At 40.4% G+C, this 20,611-nt stretch overlaps 1 protein-coding gene across 2 annotated transcripts in view; it reads right to left on the bottom strand.

Annotated features, from left to right (window-relative positions):
• Nucleotides 1-342: 342 nt before the first annotated feature.
• The window catches only part of BRAF (B-Raf proto-oncogene, serine/threonine kinase), an 84,707-nt gene continuing 64,438 nt past the window's right edge, over nucleotides 343-20,611 (bottom strand). For both annotated transcript variants that reach the window (XM_061444901.1, XM_061444900.1), the window contains 6 exons: nucleotides 20,178-20,224; nucleotides 19,456-19,574; nucleotides 18,575-18,706; nucleotides 15,814-15,948; nucleotides 14,834-14,987; nucleotides 343-8,435 (listed from right to left, as the gene is read on the bottom strand). In XM_061444901.1, the coding sequence (XP_061300885.1) occupies nucleotides 8,413-8,435; nucleotides 14,834-14,987; nucleotides 15,814-15,948; nucleotides 18,575-18,706; nucleotides 19,456-19,574; nucleotides 20,178-20,224 (610 nt within the window). In that variant the 3' untranslated portion in view covers nucleotides 343-8,412. The remainder of the gene's footprint in view (nucleotides 8,436-14,833; nucleotides 14,988-15,813; nucleotides 15,949-18,574; nucleotides 18,707-19,455; nucleotides 19,575-20,177; nucleotides 20,225-20,611) is intronic.

Here is a 20,611-nt window from a genome sequence, read left to right as displayed (position 1 = left end):
TGTCACCTCCTAACAGTTGCCTTAGAAGCAGGGGAAGTTACCCTGAAGAGAACCCAGGCCAAGCTTTCTCCAGGGTGAAGGGGAATGGGGCCCTTGGCTGTTACCAGAGCCCAGAATAATCCCTGGTGAAGCAAAGCCCACAGCAAAGGTAAAAATCCGTGATGCTGGCTTACTGTGCTTAGCCCTGGGGAAGGTGGTGGTGGTGGGGTTAGTTTATTCCTCCCATAGTTACATTCTAAATCAACATCAAAGTAATGTTTTCACTCCCCTTAACCACCGTAGTCGTACCTCTGGGGAAGGAGGAGTTGGAACTGCGTGATAAACAAGCTCCTTCAGACTTTACCATGCAGTCAATCTTTATTATAGCAGTATTCTCATATTCACATCAAGTACATAGAACTTTTTGCCTTTTATATAATACAGAGTTCTTTAAATAACTTTACACAGAAATAGTTTTCTTCAATCTGAATTCAGCTATCAAATTTTAATATGTTTTAAGTCTCCATGCTCTCTAACCAAACTGGACAATATTTCCCATTGTACAAATTTACATGAGAAAAACTCCAAAGTACAAATGAAGGGACAACAAAAGTAAAGGGGGAAGGAACAAACAAGAAAAAAGAAGTTGTATTGGCAATTACAGGGGAAACTCGAGAAGGAAAGAAGGGGGGGGTTGCCATGACCTACGTAACAGGAAACAAAAAATAAACATTTTGTAATGAAGTAAAAAATAAATACAAGTTTCAAAACAATTACTCCATTGTAGGTTTTAAAAAGCAGCTATGGAAATCTACTAACACAATTGGGTTGGTTGGTTGGTTGTTTTTAAGTAACCAGACTGGACCTTCTACTTTGCAGTTACAAGCCCCTTGCAAACCTCTGGTGGTCAAAAAACGAAAAATACAGCTGAAAGGAATGTGTTAGCACACAGTTTAAATCAGTGGGACATACACTTCATTGCACTAAGGAACAAACAAACAGACAAAAAGAAATCAACTCCGTATATAAATTTCCCTTTCCTCTCCTTACTAGATACTTTGCCTCTCATAAACAAGCCTCTGTATTATGAGGTAATGCCATTGTCTTGACTATATATAAAAATAATAAAGTTTAAAGGTTATAGATCTGTGTATCTATAAACTTTAAACAAGCCAGTCCTCTCTCACTCCCCCATGGGGTCCAGCTATGGAGTGCTACACCTTCCATCACTCTCTAATGAAACAAACACCTTGTGCCTCTCATGAAACCCCCCAGGAGGCCAGTGCACCTTCCCTAATCTAGGAAAAGCAGCCTGCGCTCAAGTAAGAGAGAGAGACAGTGCAAGTAATGCACAATGGATTACAAACACCTATACCTGCTCCTTCAAAACAAGGCAGAGTCACAGAAGCCAGCAGTGGCCAGCCTGCACGTGTGTCTAGGCAGAGGGGAAAAGGAATCCATTGGGCACCCAGTGACCAACTACGTTTACGGCTGCTGTAGGAAAATGTCACCTGCTCAGCCCTGGGAGACCACAACTACCCCTGATATGAGGGGAGGATGAAGGGGCAGGAGAAGCACTGCACTGCTGTCATAGTGCTGGCTCCTGCCTCCCCAGCAGCAGCAGACCCTGTTCCAGCAGCACAGGTCAGTGCCAGATCCCAACGGAACATCCAGGGAGCAGAGAGTAGGGGGCAGGGCTTTCCCCAATCCCAACAAATGAGACCAAAAGAAAAGCAACGCTAATGGGGGTAGCCAACACGTGCAGGTTGGGCGCTGCTGGGTTTCTGTCCATTGAGAAGTGTGGAGAGGGGGAGGAAGGGAAGGCAGGTAGGACACAAGGCTCATGAAGGAATGATGTGCTTTTTTTTTTGTTTGTTTTTTTTTTATGTTTTTTTTTTCTAAAGGTTCACAGCTTTGAATAAAAAAAAAGCACATTTATTGCACTTACATTTTATTTTAGACAGAGTTAACTTAAATTATGCCCTCGGAACCCCTCCCACCATCCCAAAATAACCCAAGTTTGGTCCATTTTGCCCCCTAGACCCAACAGCCTTGCCCAGCTGGCAGCCTGCAGTTCTCCTAATGTTCCACTGAGCTCCCAACCAGAGAGAGATCTTTTCTACAACCCTGGTGAATACACCAATGCAACACAGAATAACAACATCTTAGCAAAACAAAACCCAGCCATTTTCCAAACCCAAACAAAAAAGCAAACAGTTATTTTTTGTGGTTTACTCGCTCAAAAGTACATGTCACACAAGGCTTATTCTACAGTACAGCTGCTGCAAACGGGACGAACTAGACCAAATGACCGCACAGCCACTGCTGGCTCTTAAGGAGGCTGGATGAGCTGAAGACACTGCTGCTGTGATACTGTGAAGCAAATGCCTAGGTAGTTTAGAAGATTCTAAACTCTCCCATCAGCTCCCTTCTCTTGGTGTAATAGTTTATCCATGTCCTAACATGTACTTTTAGTGCAGAATTTGGGGTAGGCAGAAGGATTCCAGATAGATCCTGAAACATGAGTAAAACATTTTTACACTTTGCTGCCTAACAGGAACAAAGCCAAATTAAAACTGCTCCGAGATTTTGTATGAACTGTGCATTTAGACATAACAATAATTCACAATTATGCCTAAAGTCTTGCCCCAGAGAAGAAAAAAATCTGAAAAAGCACTAATACCAAAGCCCATTATTTTGTCTTTTATGGACAGGTAGGTAAATATGACACTGGTATGTTAAGTACTGCCGCAAGTCTACGTAAGAGGTTTGAAACTTGAACAAATCAAATTCAAACACACTGGGGGGTCCCCTCAGTTGACAAGACACCTACCATCTCCCACAGTTAATGTGCAGTAACAGTATGCATTACTGTAAGAGGCCAAAAAATAGCTAAGGAAACCTGCTGATGTTCCAGAAAGCAATTAATAGCACTTTCTGGGCCAGGGAATTGAGTGTATAGTCTGATATATGCACACTTAGATTACACAAGTACTAGCCATCAATTTCTCCTCATTCAGCTCTCATTTTTCATCTACAATCACATTCCAAGGAGCTATAACAGTGTAATATTGTAACTGTGTAACTTTGAGCCTCTTCAGGGCTTTCCATTACCTTCCTTTAACAAGATCTTTGTGTCTTTGGAGTGGGAGGAGGGCTTATTCTGAATTAAATGAACCTCTTTTAACTTTGGATAGAGCAGATTTCGAGCAGCAGGTTTCCTGTAACTGAATTAGGAATCCTTCAGTTCTAGCTTTGAAATGGTAATAGGTGTTTTGGGGAATGCTGTCTGCTCTCCTTGCTACTTTACGGAAGTTTACCAACTCCAAACTACCTACCTATAAAGTAATAGCTATGTACAAAACTACTGCAGCAGAAGTAAACCAAAGCCACTGCTCTAGTTACAAAGCACCTGGTTTACATTCTGTTGGACTTCTTAAGGTTGTGAAGGCACATGATCATTTGGCAAACTGCAAAGACTGTTGGGGGGGATCCCTACACAAACCATGCAACAAAGGGACAGTCTTGGTAGCTCTCTGTTCTAAAGAAGAGAGAGGCTAGTTTTCATCTGCAGTTCTTCATGTTTTGTCCTTCCACAGTTTCGTAGTTACTTACTGCTGTCACGGTGCTGACTCAGTAGCTTCTGTGTTAGCATCCTTGAAACTTAAAAGCAGGGAAAAAGTTTTAACAACTTTTCTCTGTTCTTCTGATGATTCCATTTACTAAGCAAGAAGTAATGAAGCAATGAAGATAGACATTTAAAATGCATGCCAAAACAAATGTGAAGTGCAAACGCATATTAACAGGGATGCAGTCAACGGAACACTGATTTCACAAACTTCTATTTAAGATGCATAACAGAAAACTGGAACACCCAGCACCTTCAAAGTGATGGCCTAACAGTCCTCTCATGCAATTGCTTTTTGACCGAACTTGACTGTACCTAGAAGCTTTGCCTGTCACATTGTGCTACTGGTGATACTTTTTTCAACAGACAGAAGACACATCATCTACAGTACTATGAACAGTTTGTGCTACACATGCTACACTCACAGTCATAGAAGGCAATGAAATCTATAGGCTGCAAAGTGTGAAATGTCTACATGCCTCTTCCCTAAATTTAGCCCCTCCACCTATCAAAATGTCAACTTATACTTGTTTGTGAGGTGTCTGGCAATCTTGCTTCCCTGCATGGTCTGTTAAATGCTGGATGCATTGACATCAACAGGTAAATACAGAAGCAAACCTATTTATGTGTGATCTTCAGTGTATTTTCTTCCCCTGATTTGGGCTTTTGTGGAAAGACGTGGTAATTATAAACAGTCAGCATTTACTCATTTTATGGCATGAAGGCCAAATTCTACTTCTACTGAGCATGTACTAATCCAAGTAATATTGACAGGCCACGATAAGATGGCAGTATTTGGCCTCAAACATCCTGCATCAGCAGCAGCTGCTAGAGCATTCAGGTGCAAAGAAGGATGATTTTGAGTAAGTGTGAAAACCAGGAAGTGGCTTCATTTAATGGCCAGCATGAGTTGCATTAGCAATAAAGAAATGATTGGGCTAATCGTATCTGGGGCTATGTAGGACTTAGTTCAAGCAGAAATGACTTCCAAAATAACCAGGCCTCTATGCTCATACCGTTTGGTTTAAGCTCCATTATTACGTTCCAGTTCTGGCAAATATGCCACAGGAAATGATCTTGTACTGACAGGGAAGATGTAACAGATAACAGGCCTCTTCTAACTGTATGGAAAAGGAAAGGCAGAGGTGAAGGTATATGTGTGGTTAATAAAGGCATGAATATCTGTGACTGGATACCAGTAGTTTTCCAAATGATTAGGTACTAGATACTGTAGAGCTAAAAGCAGTATGACTGTCTGGATGTTTGTCCCAACACGCACACTCAAAATCATAGAATCATCACAGAACGACAGACTGGTTTGGGCTGGAAGGGACCTTAAAGCTCATTCAGTTCCACCCCCCTGCCATGGACAGGGACACCTTCCACTAGACCAGGTTGCTCCAAGCCCCATCCAGCCTGGCATTGAAAACTGCCAGGGAACTAACATATCCATAATATGGCATGTGCTTGTGGTTCGGACACCACAGAGAAACTTGAGAAATTTGGTGTAATGGACATGAACACATTGGTCATTTCAGTTTATCTCCTTCATCCCACTGCTATACAGGGCACTCAGTTCTCGTCTACTCTTACCTCCCCATTCACTAAACAGCTATAGGGCACCTTTAAGCCTGGTTCTGATGGCATGCAAGACATCCAGAAAAATTCCCAAAGGAAAAGATTAAAAAAAAATTAAAATCCCAATTATCTACAAACCAAATTTCTTCCAAAGTTTTGCATGAGTATTACATGGGACCTTTTACAGACAAACACACACTACTACAGCTCTCTGGAGGGCAACAAACGTGAAAACCAGTAGAAATGCATCCTGAAAGGACTTCCCTAAACAGCAGCCAAACAACTTGCACATTCCTTAGGGAAAAAGAAAAAAACCCAAACTCCCAACTCCCCTCCCAAAACCCCAGAAAAACAAAACTACAAACAAACCCCATTAAAAAAAACACAAACAACAGAACAAAACTGAAACAAAACAAACCCCAAAATCCTAAAACAAAACGAGAGATAATGTGTTACTTATAAAGTGCTTTGCATGGACAAGGATAGCAATTTTCCTTGTGCTTTTCCTATGGGCTCAAGAAGCATATTGTAGACTAATGGGTAATGAATCTTCACCAAAAATAAGTTAATTTTAAGCAAAGGTGAATGCAATTCCTAACAGTTATATTTTAGCAGACAATCTTCCCCCAGCGTGACCTTGTGGAAGGAAACCAGGGTTTTTAAGAAGGCTCTGTGAAACAAATGACTGTTGAACCACCTTGCTCCAATAAGTTTCTTTCGAGAGAATATTCATTTCCAGTATGTCCGACACCTACAAATGGGGCCACAGAAGGAGAATGAGCAGCGACTACTTCATCCTCTGGGAGTTTGTCTGTGAATGCTCCCACCTGCCTGCTGACCACAGTGGCCCTGGCCCCTTCTACCTCTTAGGTACTGGCCTCAGATGATCACCAGGGAGCACTATGATTTCACCATATGCACGCCAGTTTGCTCATCAACTTCTCCACGCTGGGAAGTGGCTATTGCTACTGTTTAAATTCCTGCCAATCTCGATAAGGAGAAACCTTACAGCATCTGAAGACCCACAGCAGACAAGAAAAAATTGTGCTTTTTTTTTTTTGCTTTTTTTGTGTATTTTTTTAAATGCATCCTGTACACAAAATCAAATCTATTCATGTAGCAACATGAATCACTTCATTCTTGTAGTGACTATCAAGTCGTTCACTATTGCTGTCTTGCTAATGCTTGTGGAATTAATATGAATACACAGTATTTCAGTTATAATTCCCACTTCAGATTAGTCCGGTCCCTGTAACCCCAGTAAATATTTACTGACAAACATAACAAACTACCAGCAACACTGCAGAACCCCAGGGGTTTAACACTATGTCCCACTACTGATGTGCGTTTCTCCCTTCACCTGGGAGCAACCTTCTACAGACAGAAACAGTCCAGCTCTCCTAGGGAGGGAAGGACAGTGTCCTCACCCAATATACCCATGTTTAGCACGGACACCACATTCACACACATTTAACTCCTTCATTTATTTGTCATGATTAACACCCCTCTCCTTCCCGGCAAGTACCTCCCTGCTAGAGGGGGGGGGATCAGTTCTCCTGCCTCACTTGGAGTGTTACAGGGCAGATGCAAATCAAACTCTGAAAACTTCTGTCTGAACTTGGATTTCTTTCTCATGTGGTCTGACTTGCCTCTGTACAGATAATTTACATGTAATATCACATACCAGAGAACTCTGCAAACAGATCACATCACAACATACTCTATGAGAGGTAAACAATGTGCAGAACTTGATGAGTTGGGTTTTTTCTTCTTCCCTGACTGGGTAACTTGTGAAAAAGCTATCAACCATCTGAAAACCAGGACTGGAGGACAGGAAAACAAAGCACTCTAGTGGAAATACCGCCACCTTCATCCTAGTTTGCAAAGCATACATAAGGGAAAGACAAATGGAAGGGAAGAGATGACAGCGCAGAAAGCTGTGAGAGGAGAAGTAGTCAGCGTGGATCCAGCAAGTACCGTTTTGTTTTGATCTAACAACTTGCCATTAGGACAAGATGCTCCACATTTACACACACACTTATCAGAGGACGTTTAGTTAACAGGATAAAAATCCTTTAAAAAAAGCTCTTGAAAGTACCAAAACATAATTTTTCGGAATGTCTAATTCTAGGGGGGTTTGGATTTGTATTCAATTCAACCTGAGAACTTTTTTCCCCGTTTATGAAAACATTACATCTCGGTAAGGTACCTGGCATTAACCTGCACCCTCTTTTAAAATAAAACTTTTAAAGTAGGTACATACACCATTCACAGTCTGTATCGGGAATTCTACAGACTTCAGATGCTGTGGTAGCATCTTTGATAAATACATTGTATCATATGATACAAAAGAAAAAGAGTAAGAGAGGACAATCTCGCTACATTTTTTGTTTTGCTTTTTAAACTTCAGTTTGTTGCTGGATCAAAAAGAAGGATCTACCTAATCCTTCTCAAAGATGTTGTATATGCATACACCAAGAAAACACTGGAAAAGGAAACAGGTTAAGGTTGGTGGTGGTTGTATGTTTTTTGAAGAAGTGATAAAGTATATCTGAAAAAAGGTGCAGCAGCATCCCCTTTTCCTTCAGATTAACCTCACTGCCTTAGAGTCACATCTTCTCCAGCTCCCATCGCCCCCCGCTTTTAACTTTATCGGAGTAAACCCCAATAATATAGACGGATTTAGGTGTTTGATGTTGTAATACAGTGAAAAGGGGATACTGCGTTGTCCATAAACCAGTGAGTACATCGGGAAAAAAAAGATCAGAACAGAGGATGATTCTTGTAAATTAGCACTCATCAGATTTTCGGCCTCTGATGGTACGTTGTTAGAGGGAGAAAGCTGACCGGCAGACCATCCAAAGCAAGTCTCCTAAGTTGCAGCAGCAGTTCCATCCCCTCATGCCCGAGCACCACAGTCAAACCATGAGCGCCCTCTCCTCTCTCCCGGGAATGATGCCAACGGCACAGGCAGCACTGCGGGTCTCCGAATGCACATGGTGGTTTGTGTTGAAGGAGAAACACTGGCAGCAGAGGATTCTGGTTCCCAAAAAGGTACTTTTTCCCATTGTGTTGGACTGGCAGTTCCATTCTGCTCCACTTTTAAGCTTATGGATATCTTTTCTAAATTACTTTAGGTTTTGCGGAGCAGAATAGAGTTTGGATGTTAAGAAACTGTCGGAACACAAGACTTAAGTAACAGAGTGGGTGCTGCCATGGTGCTGTGGCTACTTGAACGCTGCAAATTCTCCTGTAGAGGGAGGACAAGAGCTTGGTTTAAAAATGCAGTATCAGTTACTAGGTGGTCAGAGATCTTCTCTAGACTAGTTGAACATTAGGTTGAATATAAAAGATGTTAAAAAATGCAAACTGTTAAAATCAGAGCACAAGAGAATACACAGTGAGAGAACATCGAATACAGACCCAGCGTATTTTACTGAAAAAAAAGGATTTCTTGAAAGCAAGCTGTACCCATTCTTCCCAAGATAGAGGTTTGAAAGTTCAAGCAAAGCCTAATTCACTATGAATTTGAAAATGTGTCAGGTTAATTTCAGTTTAAACTGCTTATTGCACACATATCCTCCTGAAAAGCATCAACTGCAATAAATGTGCCAAGCTGCAAACTCAGTTTTACACCACACTAGAAATGATTTAATAACAAAGAGCTACCTGACACACCCATTAATCTTTAAAGGCTATGTACAGTAAAGTGCCTGATTAAAGCAGTATTAAAGAATGCTGGGATCTGGTTTAGAGATCAACACAGCAACCTACTGTGAGAAAAAGAATGGTGAGATTGTCTACTCAGTCCCAGACCAGAAACTAGGCCTCGCTAATAGGGAGCACAACAAATTAAAGCAAACCCTTGCTTCCTTCACAGCTACTGAATAAATAATATTCTATCCAGTGCTTTCACATGCAATGATCTCCTGAAATTCTACAGTTTATGTAGTGTCGGCATGCCATGAGGTAGACTGGTAGTCCCATTTCAGAGAAGAAGAAACTATGGCACAGAGTAAAACTGCTACCCAAAGTCTTCAGAAGTTTGCCAGCACATCGAACAGAAGCTGAACCTAAGATACTCATCATCTTATACTTCAGCCAAAAAGCTCCTCTGCCACCCACAAACAAATTCCATTTCATCAGATTTTTAGGGAGGGGTGTTCCAGTATGCTTAGCCAAAAGGACTAAGGAGCACGAGAAAAAGAAACACACATCTAACTTCCCCATGCTGGGTTTCACATGAGGTCTGGGTTAATTTATGCCCCTTTCTTGACAGCACTCCTCAGAGCTCTGCTAATAATGAAGGAGTGCTAAGCAGACATCAGAGACCCTTTGTTCTGTTCAAGGGGCATGCTGAATGCCCTTAGATCCAAACAACTGCTCCCTACCATGCTGTCCTTCCATCCTTTCCAGAGCGAGTGTTTTGTTGGCTTTGTTGCTTTGTTTTTTCTTAAGACTCTTACTCTGATTATTGGAAACAAACCATAAACATCCCTGCAAACAGGATTTTTGGCTAATAGCATTAATTCCGTGAATGTCTTGTTCTCTAAAGAAGAGAACCAAGAGTGATTAGGAGACTGGATAAGGAGGGGGAAGAAATCCCATCCACACAGGGCCTGGCAGGAAAAGCTGATCCAGCTGATCTAAGGGAGCTTTAAGAGCAAGGAGAGGGCTCTGTCTGTTGTGGGAAATGAGAAGGGAGTATGCCCACAGTCTAAAATAATGGTGGCTGGCACAGGTGACTGTGATAGACCTCAAGCTCTATGTGTCTTGACAGACTGTGGTGGTAGGTTTAAGTTTTAACAACAAAAGCATAAAAGCTTTATGATGGGTTTAACTGCCCATTTTACCAGTTCTACCAACAGATGAAACCTTTGCTCTAACATACTCTTTGTTAAATTAAAAAATTTGTTAATTTTTCTTGCTTCTCTGACACATTTCACCTATTTCCCAACTCTCTTCAGAGGATCTTCTAGAAACAACTCAGTTTTGGTACTTTTAAGATAAGGACAAAAAAGTCATCAAGTATTTGCCTGTGAGGCCAATTTTTAAGAATCACATTCAGGCTTAGCTATGCTTTCAAAACATGCTCTACTTAACTTATTTTTCAGTCTGCCTTCCTAAACTGCTGATTAAAGACCAATTTATAAACAAGAGATCACTCCCTCATTACTCATCTTGTCCTTCTGCCCATTTCTGGTAATAATTCAGCTTTTAATAGTTATACAGGGATTTCAGAAGATAAAAGATGAACCATTAATTGGGAAAGGGCAATGGAAAAACGGGATCAGAAGCCAAGAAGCATCTCAGATAAAACGTTAACTATAAAAAGGTGATTTTCAGTCTTTTGTGCCATTTAAATAAAACCTTAGCAAAGACATTTTCTTTGACAAGTTAATGCTAAACCTCCACTTTCAAAATTAAGGCACTACTCTGATCTCCAATCAGGAGGAGACCAAAATATCTAATGATGGAATTATGTTGATTTAACACCTATGAGATACATTAGCAGTAATGGCTTTCCCTAGATGAAGAATGTAGATAAGATGGCTACATCCATCCACAAACAGGAATCTTCCATCTTGGGTGCTGACAGGACTTTCTGAGGAGCAGCTAAAATGCTCTGAGTCACCTTTTCTATTCTGAATATTTAAAATATTTGTAAGTCGGTTCTTTTATCTTCTGAAAGAAACTTCACCTGTAGAAGAGGGAGAGAGAGCACAGGCAACCTCTTCTTGAGACTTAGATGCACACATATAAATGAAGCAACCTGAACTGTGAATCTATCAGGACAGGAAGGTCATGCCCAGGGGAAATGAATGGATGAAATGAAGACAGCTTTAGGAACACAACCCACTATGCCCCGTCCTGCAGGATCATCCCGATTCTGCCCTGCTAAATCTTTGGGCATGGTTCTCCGACAGCCAGTGTTAATCTAAACTGGGATTATTGCAGTCCCACTCTCCCTCCTGCCCGTTGTGCCACACTGAGTACTGTGCCTCACTGGCTCTGAGGCAAGATGGCTTAAGGAGCTGATCTAGCAAATGCTAGCTTAGGTCGGTGGGAAAGGAAGAGTTTTGTAACCAGTTTTTGGATAGCTGCTCTGTTGATGGAGGGGGGAACCCACTCAACTGCGTGGAATGGACTAGTGGAATTTGCCAGTGCAAGGGTAAGGAGACGGGCCACAGCTGTTCCAAATGAGATCAGCTTAACCATGAAGCTATGAAACCACATACCTCATGATCTGTGATGTAAAAAACCCCACACATTTTCAGTCATTGTGAGCCAGGCAGCTGATGTGCTTTTTACCAAGCAGGCCTTCAGATACTTGCTTGGACTGGTAACAAAGAAATTCCTTTCCAAAGGATGAATAGCATTTGAAAATCTACACTTACAGAGCCCTTTCAAGTTAGTTGCTACAATCTTCACACTTGTCACATGCAAAGCGAGTGGAATCTGTTCCAAATGCACTTTCAAAAAAAAAAACCTGTACTAAAAAGATGATAAAAGTTCTTTCACACTGCTTCCCAACAGTACACTGTAAGGGCATGACCTGAGTGAACCTGCTGCCCCTAATTCCTTGAGAGATTTAAGATGCAGTTACCAATCTCTACTATCACAAATTCAGAAGTCATCTGGACTCATGAGGTTACCTAGGTATATGCATGACATCTTAACTGCACTCCTTATCTCCTCATCCTGGGGTATATGCCATGTTTCTCAGAATGGTAAGGGGAATGTTTCCCTTCCAGGCCTGTGCCAGCCTTGTCTATCCAAGCAGAGACTTGGATAGACTTATCAAAGGGAAACACCAAATTCCAGCACCTTGCTTGGATTACATTCACAGAAAGTATGTCAAAGAGGCAATTTTTTGTTGGATCTTATGCTGACCTTCTAGTATGGATGCCATTCACTGGCTAAATAATAATTTGGAACATATTCGGATGTGGGTAATTAGTATCCTCAGACGAATATACAGCAGTGCTTATGAGGATCTGGTCCTTCTAGAAGGTACCAAGACAGATTTTGTTTCTATACTGAGGTTCAGGGAAGTAAAGAAAAAAAGGAGTCTCATAAAGTATAAGCTACCCCTTCAGGGAAGCCAGGGATCCTACAGACCTGTTTTCAGGACCAACTGGTATGTGTTTCTAAATAATATAGCTGAGTAGCATCTTTGAGAACACTGACCCAAATCCACAGGTGTATTTAGGCATTTTCATCCTACATATGTTCCCAAATCTCACTGAAGCAGCAATTACAAATTACAAAAGTTAAACCCCTAAATGCCTTTATGTCAGATAAAGTTAATGATCCACAAAACCCAGCCTCCTTTTAGGCTTCATAAAGTGTTTAGTGAGAAGCTAAGATCACACTATGGTCATGGATTCCCTGGATTCCAAACCATGCTCAACATGTAAGAGCAGGTGACACAGGAGTAAATCTAATACACTGACCATACAGCAGGAAATGGGTTCAAGTGTTTCTAAGGATGGCAGCATTTTTTCCCCTGTAACTGCAGTTCCAATAGTACAGAAAAGCAATCTTAACAAGGAGGATAACACTACTCCAAGGAATAACTGGTCTGAACTCATCTGGCAGACCTGGAAAAGAGTAAGCCTGGGCAGGGCAGTGATGATGATTTTGCACTCTCTGTAACTCCCCCTGTGGTTAAGCCTTTCCTAGGTGGGATGCCAACATTTCTACATTCTGCAGAAGACCCAGCGGCACCCTCTTGCTCTTATTGGGATGGGCATCGTAGCCTGTACTGAATATCATACTTCAAACCTTAGGAAGCATTGCTCCTCACTGTCTAGAATTAAATTAATCAGTGAATAAGAGGGGAAAAGTCCCCACTTAAATTCTGCTTTCATGTTAAGAAAAGCCTGCCAAAATGAGGTGAAGCTACCAGAAAGATGGGAAACTGATTTCCTAAAACAGTAACAACCTTCATCTTCCATCACTATTTCCATAGATTTCAACATCTGCATTTTCTCAACTAACAAGATGAGAAGACAAGTTAGTTTCCCAAACTGTTCCAACAGCAGAAGCGAAGATCATTCTAATCTGGCCAGAAAACGTAGACATTACCTACATATCTTCAAGCTCTCTAATTCTGCTCCCTGTTTTAAAAGGCTCAGTTGCCAGAAAACCAACCCTGTTTTGAATTCCTGATCTATTTCAAAAACCTATGGCTAGCAACATGCAAAATCCTCTGCAAGTATGTAAATCAGAAGCCATTAAGAAGACTCCTGGCCTTTGAAGTTCTAACAACAGCAGCAAGAGCTTGTTTCTGATGCAGAAGAATCTGTGAAAATTAATAGCTTAGCAGTTTAACACAAACAAACCCACGTAACTGACTTCAAAATAAGCAAGAATGCAGTCAATAACATTACTGTTTTCATATCTGACATCCAAGACTGATACAACCTGAACCACCACTTTGATTCACTTGTTCCAGAGGAATGCTCCAGGGAAGAATACAATCTGTAAAGTGAGCTGACAGGACCTCTGGTAAGGTGTCTAGCTTTCTTGGTTAGATATCTGGTCTAACAGATTCACTTCCAGTCAAACTGGGAACTTTTACATGGAAGTGAAAAAAAACAATTCATCACTAAACAGAAGCATGTTCAGTGGTATTCTTAACAATATTAAAGTAATTGAATCCTTTCATCTTAACAGAATTCATGGTATAATACTGACTTCCATGAAAGCAACTGCTTTTTCAAATCCTCTTTTCCCATTACGGGTGTTAGCAGCCTTTTTCTCTTGAAGTATTTGGCTATGCCCAAGATTTAAAATGTTTGTGTTCTTTCTAAATTTTGAAATCTGTGCTATTTGCAGGATAGAGGCACCAGCACCAGTACTGTTCTTGCAGTTCAGCAAAAGCAGGTTCAGAATGTATTCTATGTTGCATTGTAATACAACATTTTGGAATAGTCTAAAGCACAACAGGTCAGGGTATTCAGGCAAAATTAAACATTAAGAAACCCCACACCACCACTCCTCTGCAGGAATACACGTTCTCTAAACTGCACTATTTTAAACTTCAACTTCCAAAATAAGAGTCACATTTCACTAAGGTCTTTCTTTGGATTGTGTGCTGTACCTGATCACCTCCCCTGACCACAAGAAGTTTCAACTGTGCTCAGGACTGAATGTAAGTTTATTTTCCCAGTTGCTTCCCACACATGAGTAGCATTACTAATGGAGGAATCTAAAGCCTATTGCTCAAACATAATGACATCAACCGAAGTAAAAAAAAAACAAACCATCATAGCTTGAGTAGATTAAAATCAAATACACTCTAATTCCAATCAACAAACTGGGCAAAACCAATACAGGCAAGCAAAATGACACCCAATGACCTTAAGAGGATTTTTGCTTGTTCTGAAGTGCCTTTTCCCATTTCTTTTATAATTCTTCTTGTGCCAGCTGCTCCCAGGGCAGTTGTTACCAACATGGACTCTGTGCTCAGGACATTCAATGCCCACTTTCAGGAAGAAAGTCTTCATTCCCTCAGTAAACCTTAAAAACATAGCTGGTAGGAACCGAGAGCTTACACGTGTTGCACTCACAGGAACACACCAGCACACAGACACACAGGCACATGCTTTCACACTTCTTTTCAGTGCACTGGAAACCCACCGTATCCCCCTGCTTGGATGGGTGTTTTTGGAGAAGCACAAGCATATAGACTAAAATCCTCTGTCTGGAAGCCAGCCCGGTTTAATGAGGGCTCAGATGCACTGCGGTGAATTTTTGGCAACGACCGGGCCAGAAGCTCAATGGAGGCAAGAATCTAAAACATGCAGAAAATAAGCGATCAAATCCATTGTCCAAAGCTGTAACACTCTCTTAAAACCAAAGGCAGAACATAAATTAACTACAGAAAAATATTTATAGAGACATTTAAACTGAAACATTAAAAAATAGATCACTGCATTGCGCTCTGATGTTTGATCCTGAAAAAGGCTAAAAAGGACATTTTGGGGAAAAAAAATGCCTCATTTTACCCATTTAAAGGGCATACCGCTTTCCCTCTGTAAGCATAGTGAATATAGTTGCCTTTTATTTTGCCTCCTTGTTCACGCACTAGTATCTATACCTCCCATTGCTGCAAATGAACACCGCTTTGACAGCTCGCTTAACACCATTCACCATAAAGCCAGCAGGTGGAGCTCCTTAGTTTTTGCAAAAGGTTTGGTTACGCTAAGAATAAAATCCAAGGTCCCCCTCAAGCCTGTGGAGCCCAAACCTTCCCCAGCGGGCACGATAAACCAAGTTTTGTGACAACACTACCAGCTTGCCTTCACAAATCTTAGGGCAGAGCAAGGAGGGTGGTATAAAGATTTCTGAGAACATACACCTAGCTGCAATTTGTGTGTCTAATTGTGGTTATTAATTTGACTGTCTCCCTGTTGAAACTTTCTCCAATGCAAACACTTTTCCAACCACACAGGTCACTTTAATACCTGCTTTCTGAATTCAAAAGAAACATTTTTATGAAGTTATGCTACAGCACTCATCAATGAGATTCTGAATTGGCCAGTGAGTTCATAAGTGATCTTTAATTTCAATAGTTGAGTTGTAAAGTCTACTGAGAGCTAAAGAGGAACACTTCTCACCTGTGGAAAAAGGGGTCTCTCATCTCTTTTCTTTTTTAAGCATTCTGCCATTAGTCTTTTCATAGCTTTTGGACAGTTGCTCCGTACTTTGCTGAGGTCTGGAGACAGGTATCCTCGTCCCACCATAAAAATTATCTTTATTTAAGGGAAGAAGAGATGAAAGGAGAAGAAGACAAGTCCATAAAACAACAGTTACAAAAAATTAACATTTTGCTAGACCACTTTGATCCCAGCAGCAAGTTTTCTGCTCCCAGGAAACACCGTCTGGTGCTGAAATTGCCAAATTTCTTGGAGTTATGCTTGCTAAACCTATTCAGTATGGAGAAAAAAATTAGATTTCTTCCTCCTCCTCCTCCAAGGAGAGATTTCGGTGGAACTTGAACACTAGTAGATGGTTACCATTTATAGCAATAACCATCTAAGGAGCGGTCCTTCAGTGTCAAAAACTGTTACAAAAACAAGAATAAGCAACTCTGTGGCAGGAACAGAATGCCTAAAAATAAATATTCTGTTTTATAAGTCAACACCAAGTTCGCACGGAAAGGCATTTTAAAAACACACAGACTTCAAATATTAAGAACCCTTACCTTTTGAGAATAAATTTCATCATCTACTTTTCCACCACAAAAGATTATTCTTGCCTCTGACCACCTCCCCCCCCCCCCACCCCCAAACCCACAAAAGAAAAAAGAGAAACTGTGTCCTCTGTATAAGAGGAGACAGACAGACTTTGTATTTTTACAGTAATTCCTTTAACATGGAAGTCTTATATTTCACCTAAGGATGGTTAACCATAGAACAAAGTAAACTAATAGAAAGCAGGAAAGCAGATCATTAAATATGGTTACTGTTCTCTTGGATATATAAAAATATACCATCAAACATCATCATGTCAAGCCAATGTCAAATGCAGTGTGGTGAGTACTGCAGTTGTGCTGACACTAAAAACCCCTTTCAAACTAGCTAATCAAAGCTCCATTCATGCTGCCACAGATAATCACTACCTTTTCTGAATACTCAGGCAGACCCAGCAGGTGTATCATACTTTATATTCAATGAAGTGTAACTATTTTGTATCTGGACACTGGCAAAAACAACAGAAAACCTGCACACCTCATGCAAGCTATACATTTTATTTGTACTAACACAATCCTGGTGCCTTTTCAACTTTCTGATTCAGTTGCATCTGTGCTGGCATCAAGGAGATTAAAACTCCCATATGGTTTCTTTAGAAATCTCCATGTGCCAGAGCAGCATTTCGTAGTAAAGACTTGTCTACCCCATCCCTTACCACCGCTGCAATGAGAGTTATCATCTAAAAATTACTTTTCTCTAAATAGTTACACTACTTAAGTAGAAATTATTAAAAATTCATTATTATCTATGTTTCCAACACTCTTTACCAATAATGCAGGGATTAAACTTTTATTCTAACTGGAGAAAAAGTATCACTAAAAGAACAGCCCTAGTCTGCCTAGAAAAATCTTTTAAGGTGAGAGAAACAAGAAGGATGCTTTGCTCACAAAGAATCCCAGTTGTGCCATAGTAGCTGATGTAGATGCACCAGAGAGTGAGCAGTACTTTCATCTTCTCAGACAATCAACTGGGTGTGACAAAACTTAGATTAGATTACATTTCATATGTTGGTTTCACTTGCAGTTTGACTTGCAGTTGGCTTCACTTGCTTTAGCACTCAATTGTTAGCACCCACATCACTGGATTCATCTTTCAAATCTCAAAAAGTAAAACCAAAACAATGCCCTAATACTGCTTTTGGAGGATAATATCCATCTGGCCAGGAATCTGGATATTTCCCATTTTCCAAACAGCAAACCCAATTAAAAATAAAAATAATTAAAAAGAGTCACTCCCAATTTGATGAATTGGAAGTGCTCTGACAGATATGGAAGCAGCCTTATAAAATGGCATTCACAGATGAACGTTGCTATGGTTGCAATCCTCAAGTACTGACGGTGAAAAAACAAGAGATGTGGACACAGAAACAACATAAATATAACACCACCCAGACACTGAATAGTTTACACCAAAGATCTTGATGCACAGATACTATTTTCAGATTAGACAGAGAAATAATGAATCAGATGTGGCTTCACAAACGTGCCTATCCTGTGGAGATACATGACAGGCGTGTGGTATCATCAGACTTAAGGAGTATTTGTTCACAATTAAGAAATCTTCTTAGAGAATTCACACACTCTGCAAACTCCATCTAGCAGGATTTGAGAAATACGGGTAGCCTGAAATTCAATTAGATGGTGCATGCGTTCCTCACAATCAAAATGAATATAAAAACCCCAGAAAGACTACTGCTGTTCCATTTTGTCAATCCTATTGCTGAACTATTATTCAACGCAAGGGAGGGAGGAGAGAGGAATAACTCAACATATGGAGGATCATTTTGCCTTTGCAAACCGGATTACTATTAAGTAACCTGCTCTCTCCCTAATAAGTATCCTGGCAACCAGCTCAGAAGCTGAAAATCTATACTTGAAGTAGAAAAGAACAAAAAAAAAAACAAACCCCAAAAAACCCCTCTAGTGAAGTGAATTGATGCTACGTGGCTGAGGCAGACCTAGAAAATTTAGAAATGTCATCTCATAACATCAGAAACACAAATCAAACACACACAGAACATCAGAAATGCAAATCAAACACACAAACCATCATAATGCGTGCTTCACAAGGCTGAATCTATCTCTGTTTCAGGCCACAGATGACTGAAGTCACTCCCTTCCCTTACCTGGTCCCTGTTGTTGATGTTTGAGTATGGTAACTGTCCAGTCATCAATTCATAAAGAACAATCCCAAATGCATACACGTCCGACTGAAAGCTGTATGGGTTTTTATCTTGCATCCTAATAACTTCTGGTGCCTGTATCAGAAAAGGAAAGAATTAGTTTTTATTTCACCATGTCGGGCTGCACCTCACATGCCAGGAACAAAACACGGACTTGTCCAAAATATAACAGTGCAAATGCCACTCTTGCCTTCAGATGTTACTGGGTCCTAATAGTGGATGTTACTATGAACCTCAAAGTCCACTGGTTTGTTTTAGCTTGGTGATACTTTTATTTATACAGAATTACCTTGTTCGGGCCAAGAAGCTACTTTGAAACTAGATTACAACAACACTGAAAATAATGTCCAATAACAGACCCTTCAGGGTTTTTTGGGGGAGAAAAAAGCACAGCTGCATAGGAGGGTGCAACTACACTTCTTAAGACTAGCAAGTTGTACAGTCTCTTGAGAGAAACTATACTTGAATGCTTAAAACTTAAAGAGCACCTTCCTTTTGGTTCTGCTCTTTGTGGGACATTTTCCATGGCTTTTCTCACCTTCTCGACCCAGGATTAATCATACTCTTTTTCCTCAGCCATCATTTTATTTTCAGTTTAAATCCCAAAATAAAGGATGAAGACACTAAGGTTTTTTTGCTGACTGCTGGAAAACATGTGCTTAAAGAAGAACTAAAAGGTATTCATTTAGTAATTCATATTACTGCTTGTCTTTTGCAGCTTAAGACAGTTTGCACATGTCAGTGTGCTGGAGGGGTAGTCTTAGAAACTTTTGACAAAGGCAACTAAATTTGTTGAAACACACTCACTACTTCCCCTTGCTTACCATCCATAGAATAGATCCAGACAACTGTTCAAACTGATGGGATCCACTCCATCGTGATTTCACTGTAGCTAGACCAAAGTCACCTATTTTTACTGTGAGGTCTTCATGAAGAAATATATCTAAGGGGTAAATGTTAAGGGAAAACAAACAAGTGGTACTGGTCCTGCTCTACAAGAACAATAATCAGCTACACATGTGCAACATTAGACGTAACAGTTTTAACTATTCACCATCATTAAAGAAGGTTTTCATATAATACAAGTTCTATGCAGTCAGCATGGTGAATTATGCTATTTAAGAGTTACAGAAGTAACAACTGGGCCACTGCTGAAAGGACCATGGTCCAGGCAGCTTTCTTGAAATGCCATATACAAGAAAAGCCAAAAATATCCCATGATCAAACTAGTGTAATCTTTGATTGCATGCAGAAACCAAATGATACAAAAATGTTCCTGATACCACAACAAAACTTCCTACATTATGGCAATCACATCAATAGACACAGTAAGTATTGCTTACTTTGCTACTAGGGATATTACCCCTTCTCAGTGTAATTTCAACTCAGGAAATACACATGAGCAACATTTTACATCAGTAAGGTAATTTCTGACAGAAAAAAGCAAAGCAAAAAGCAAAACACCCCCCCCCCCCCCAAAAAAAAAAAAAAAAAAAAAAAAGGGAATGCTGTCATGTTCCACAATCACATCTCTGGGAAAGGATACTATTACTCTTGAGGTCTCTGTGGATGATTGACTTGGCATGCAAATAACTGAAACGGAACCATAGATTAGGTGGGTTAAATGATATTTCACTAATCAAAAACTCAAACTCCACTCTATTACTGAAACACGAATTCTGTAGATATTCAAAATGCACATATTTATTAACGTAAAACTGCAGTAAAAGTCTACAAACTAAAGCTTACGTTTCCAGCTCAAACCTGATGCTACCAAATTCTGCTTTTCAGTTCTAACTGAAATATTCTGAAATATTCAGAATAAAAGAACTTCAGTAGTTTTTGAGACGCCATTCTGTGTTGCAGGTTCTGCCCCCAGGCCCTAACAGTGACTGTTAAAGACTGACACAGCCTTACATAAGGTGTTTCTAAATTGCATGAACTAGATGTGCTTCCTAGTCCCAGTGTGTACTCAAAGTA

Source organism: Pezoporus flaviventris, unplaced genomic scaffold (genome assembly GCF_033815535.1).
Source record: "Pezoporus flaviventris isolate CSIRO_AGI_PZ_B2104156 unplaced genomic scaffold, CSIRO_AGI_Pfla_v1 ptg000002l, whole genome shotgun sequence".
Lineage (NCBI taxonomy): Eukaryota > Metazoa > Chordata > Aves > Psittaciformes > Psittacidae > Pezoporus > Pezoporus flaviventris.
The sequence above is the reverse complement of the archived record's forward strand: the minus strand, read 5'-3'. Positions and strand labels throughout refer to the sequence as shown.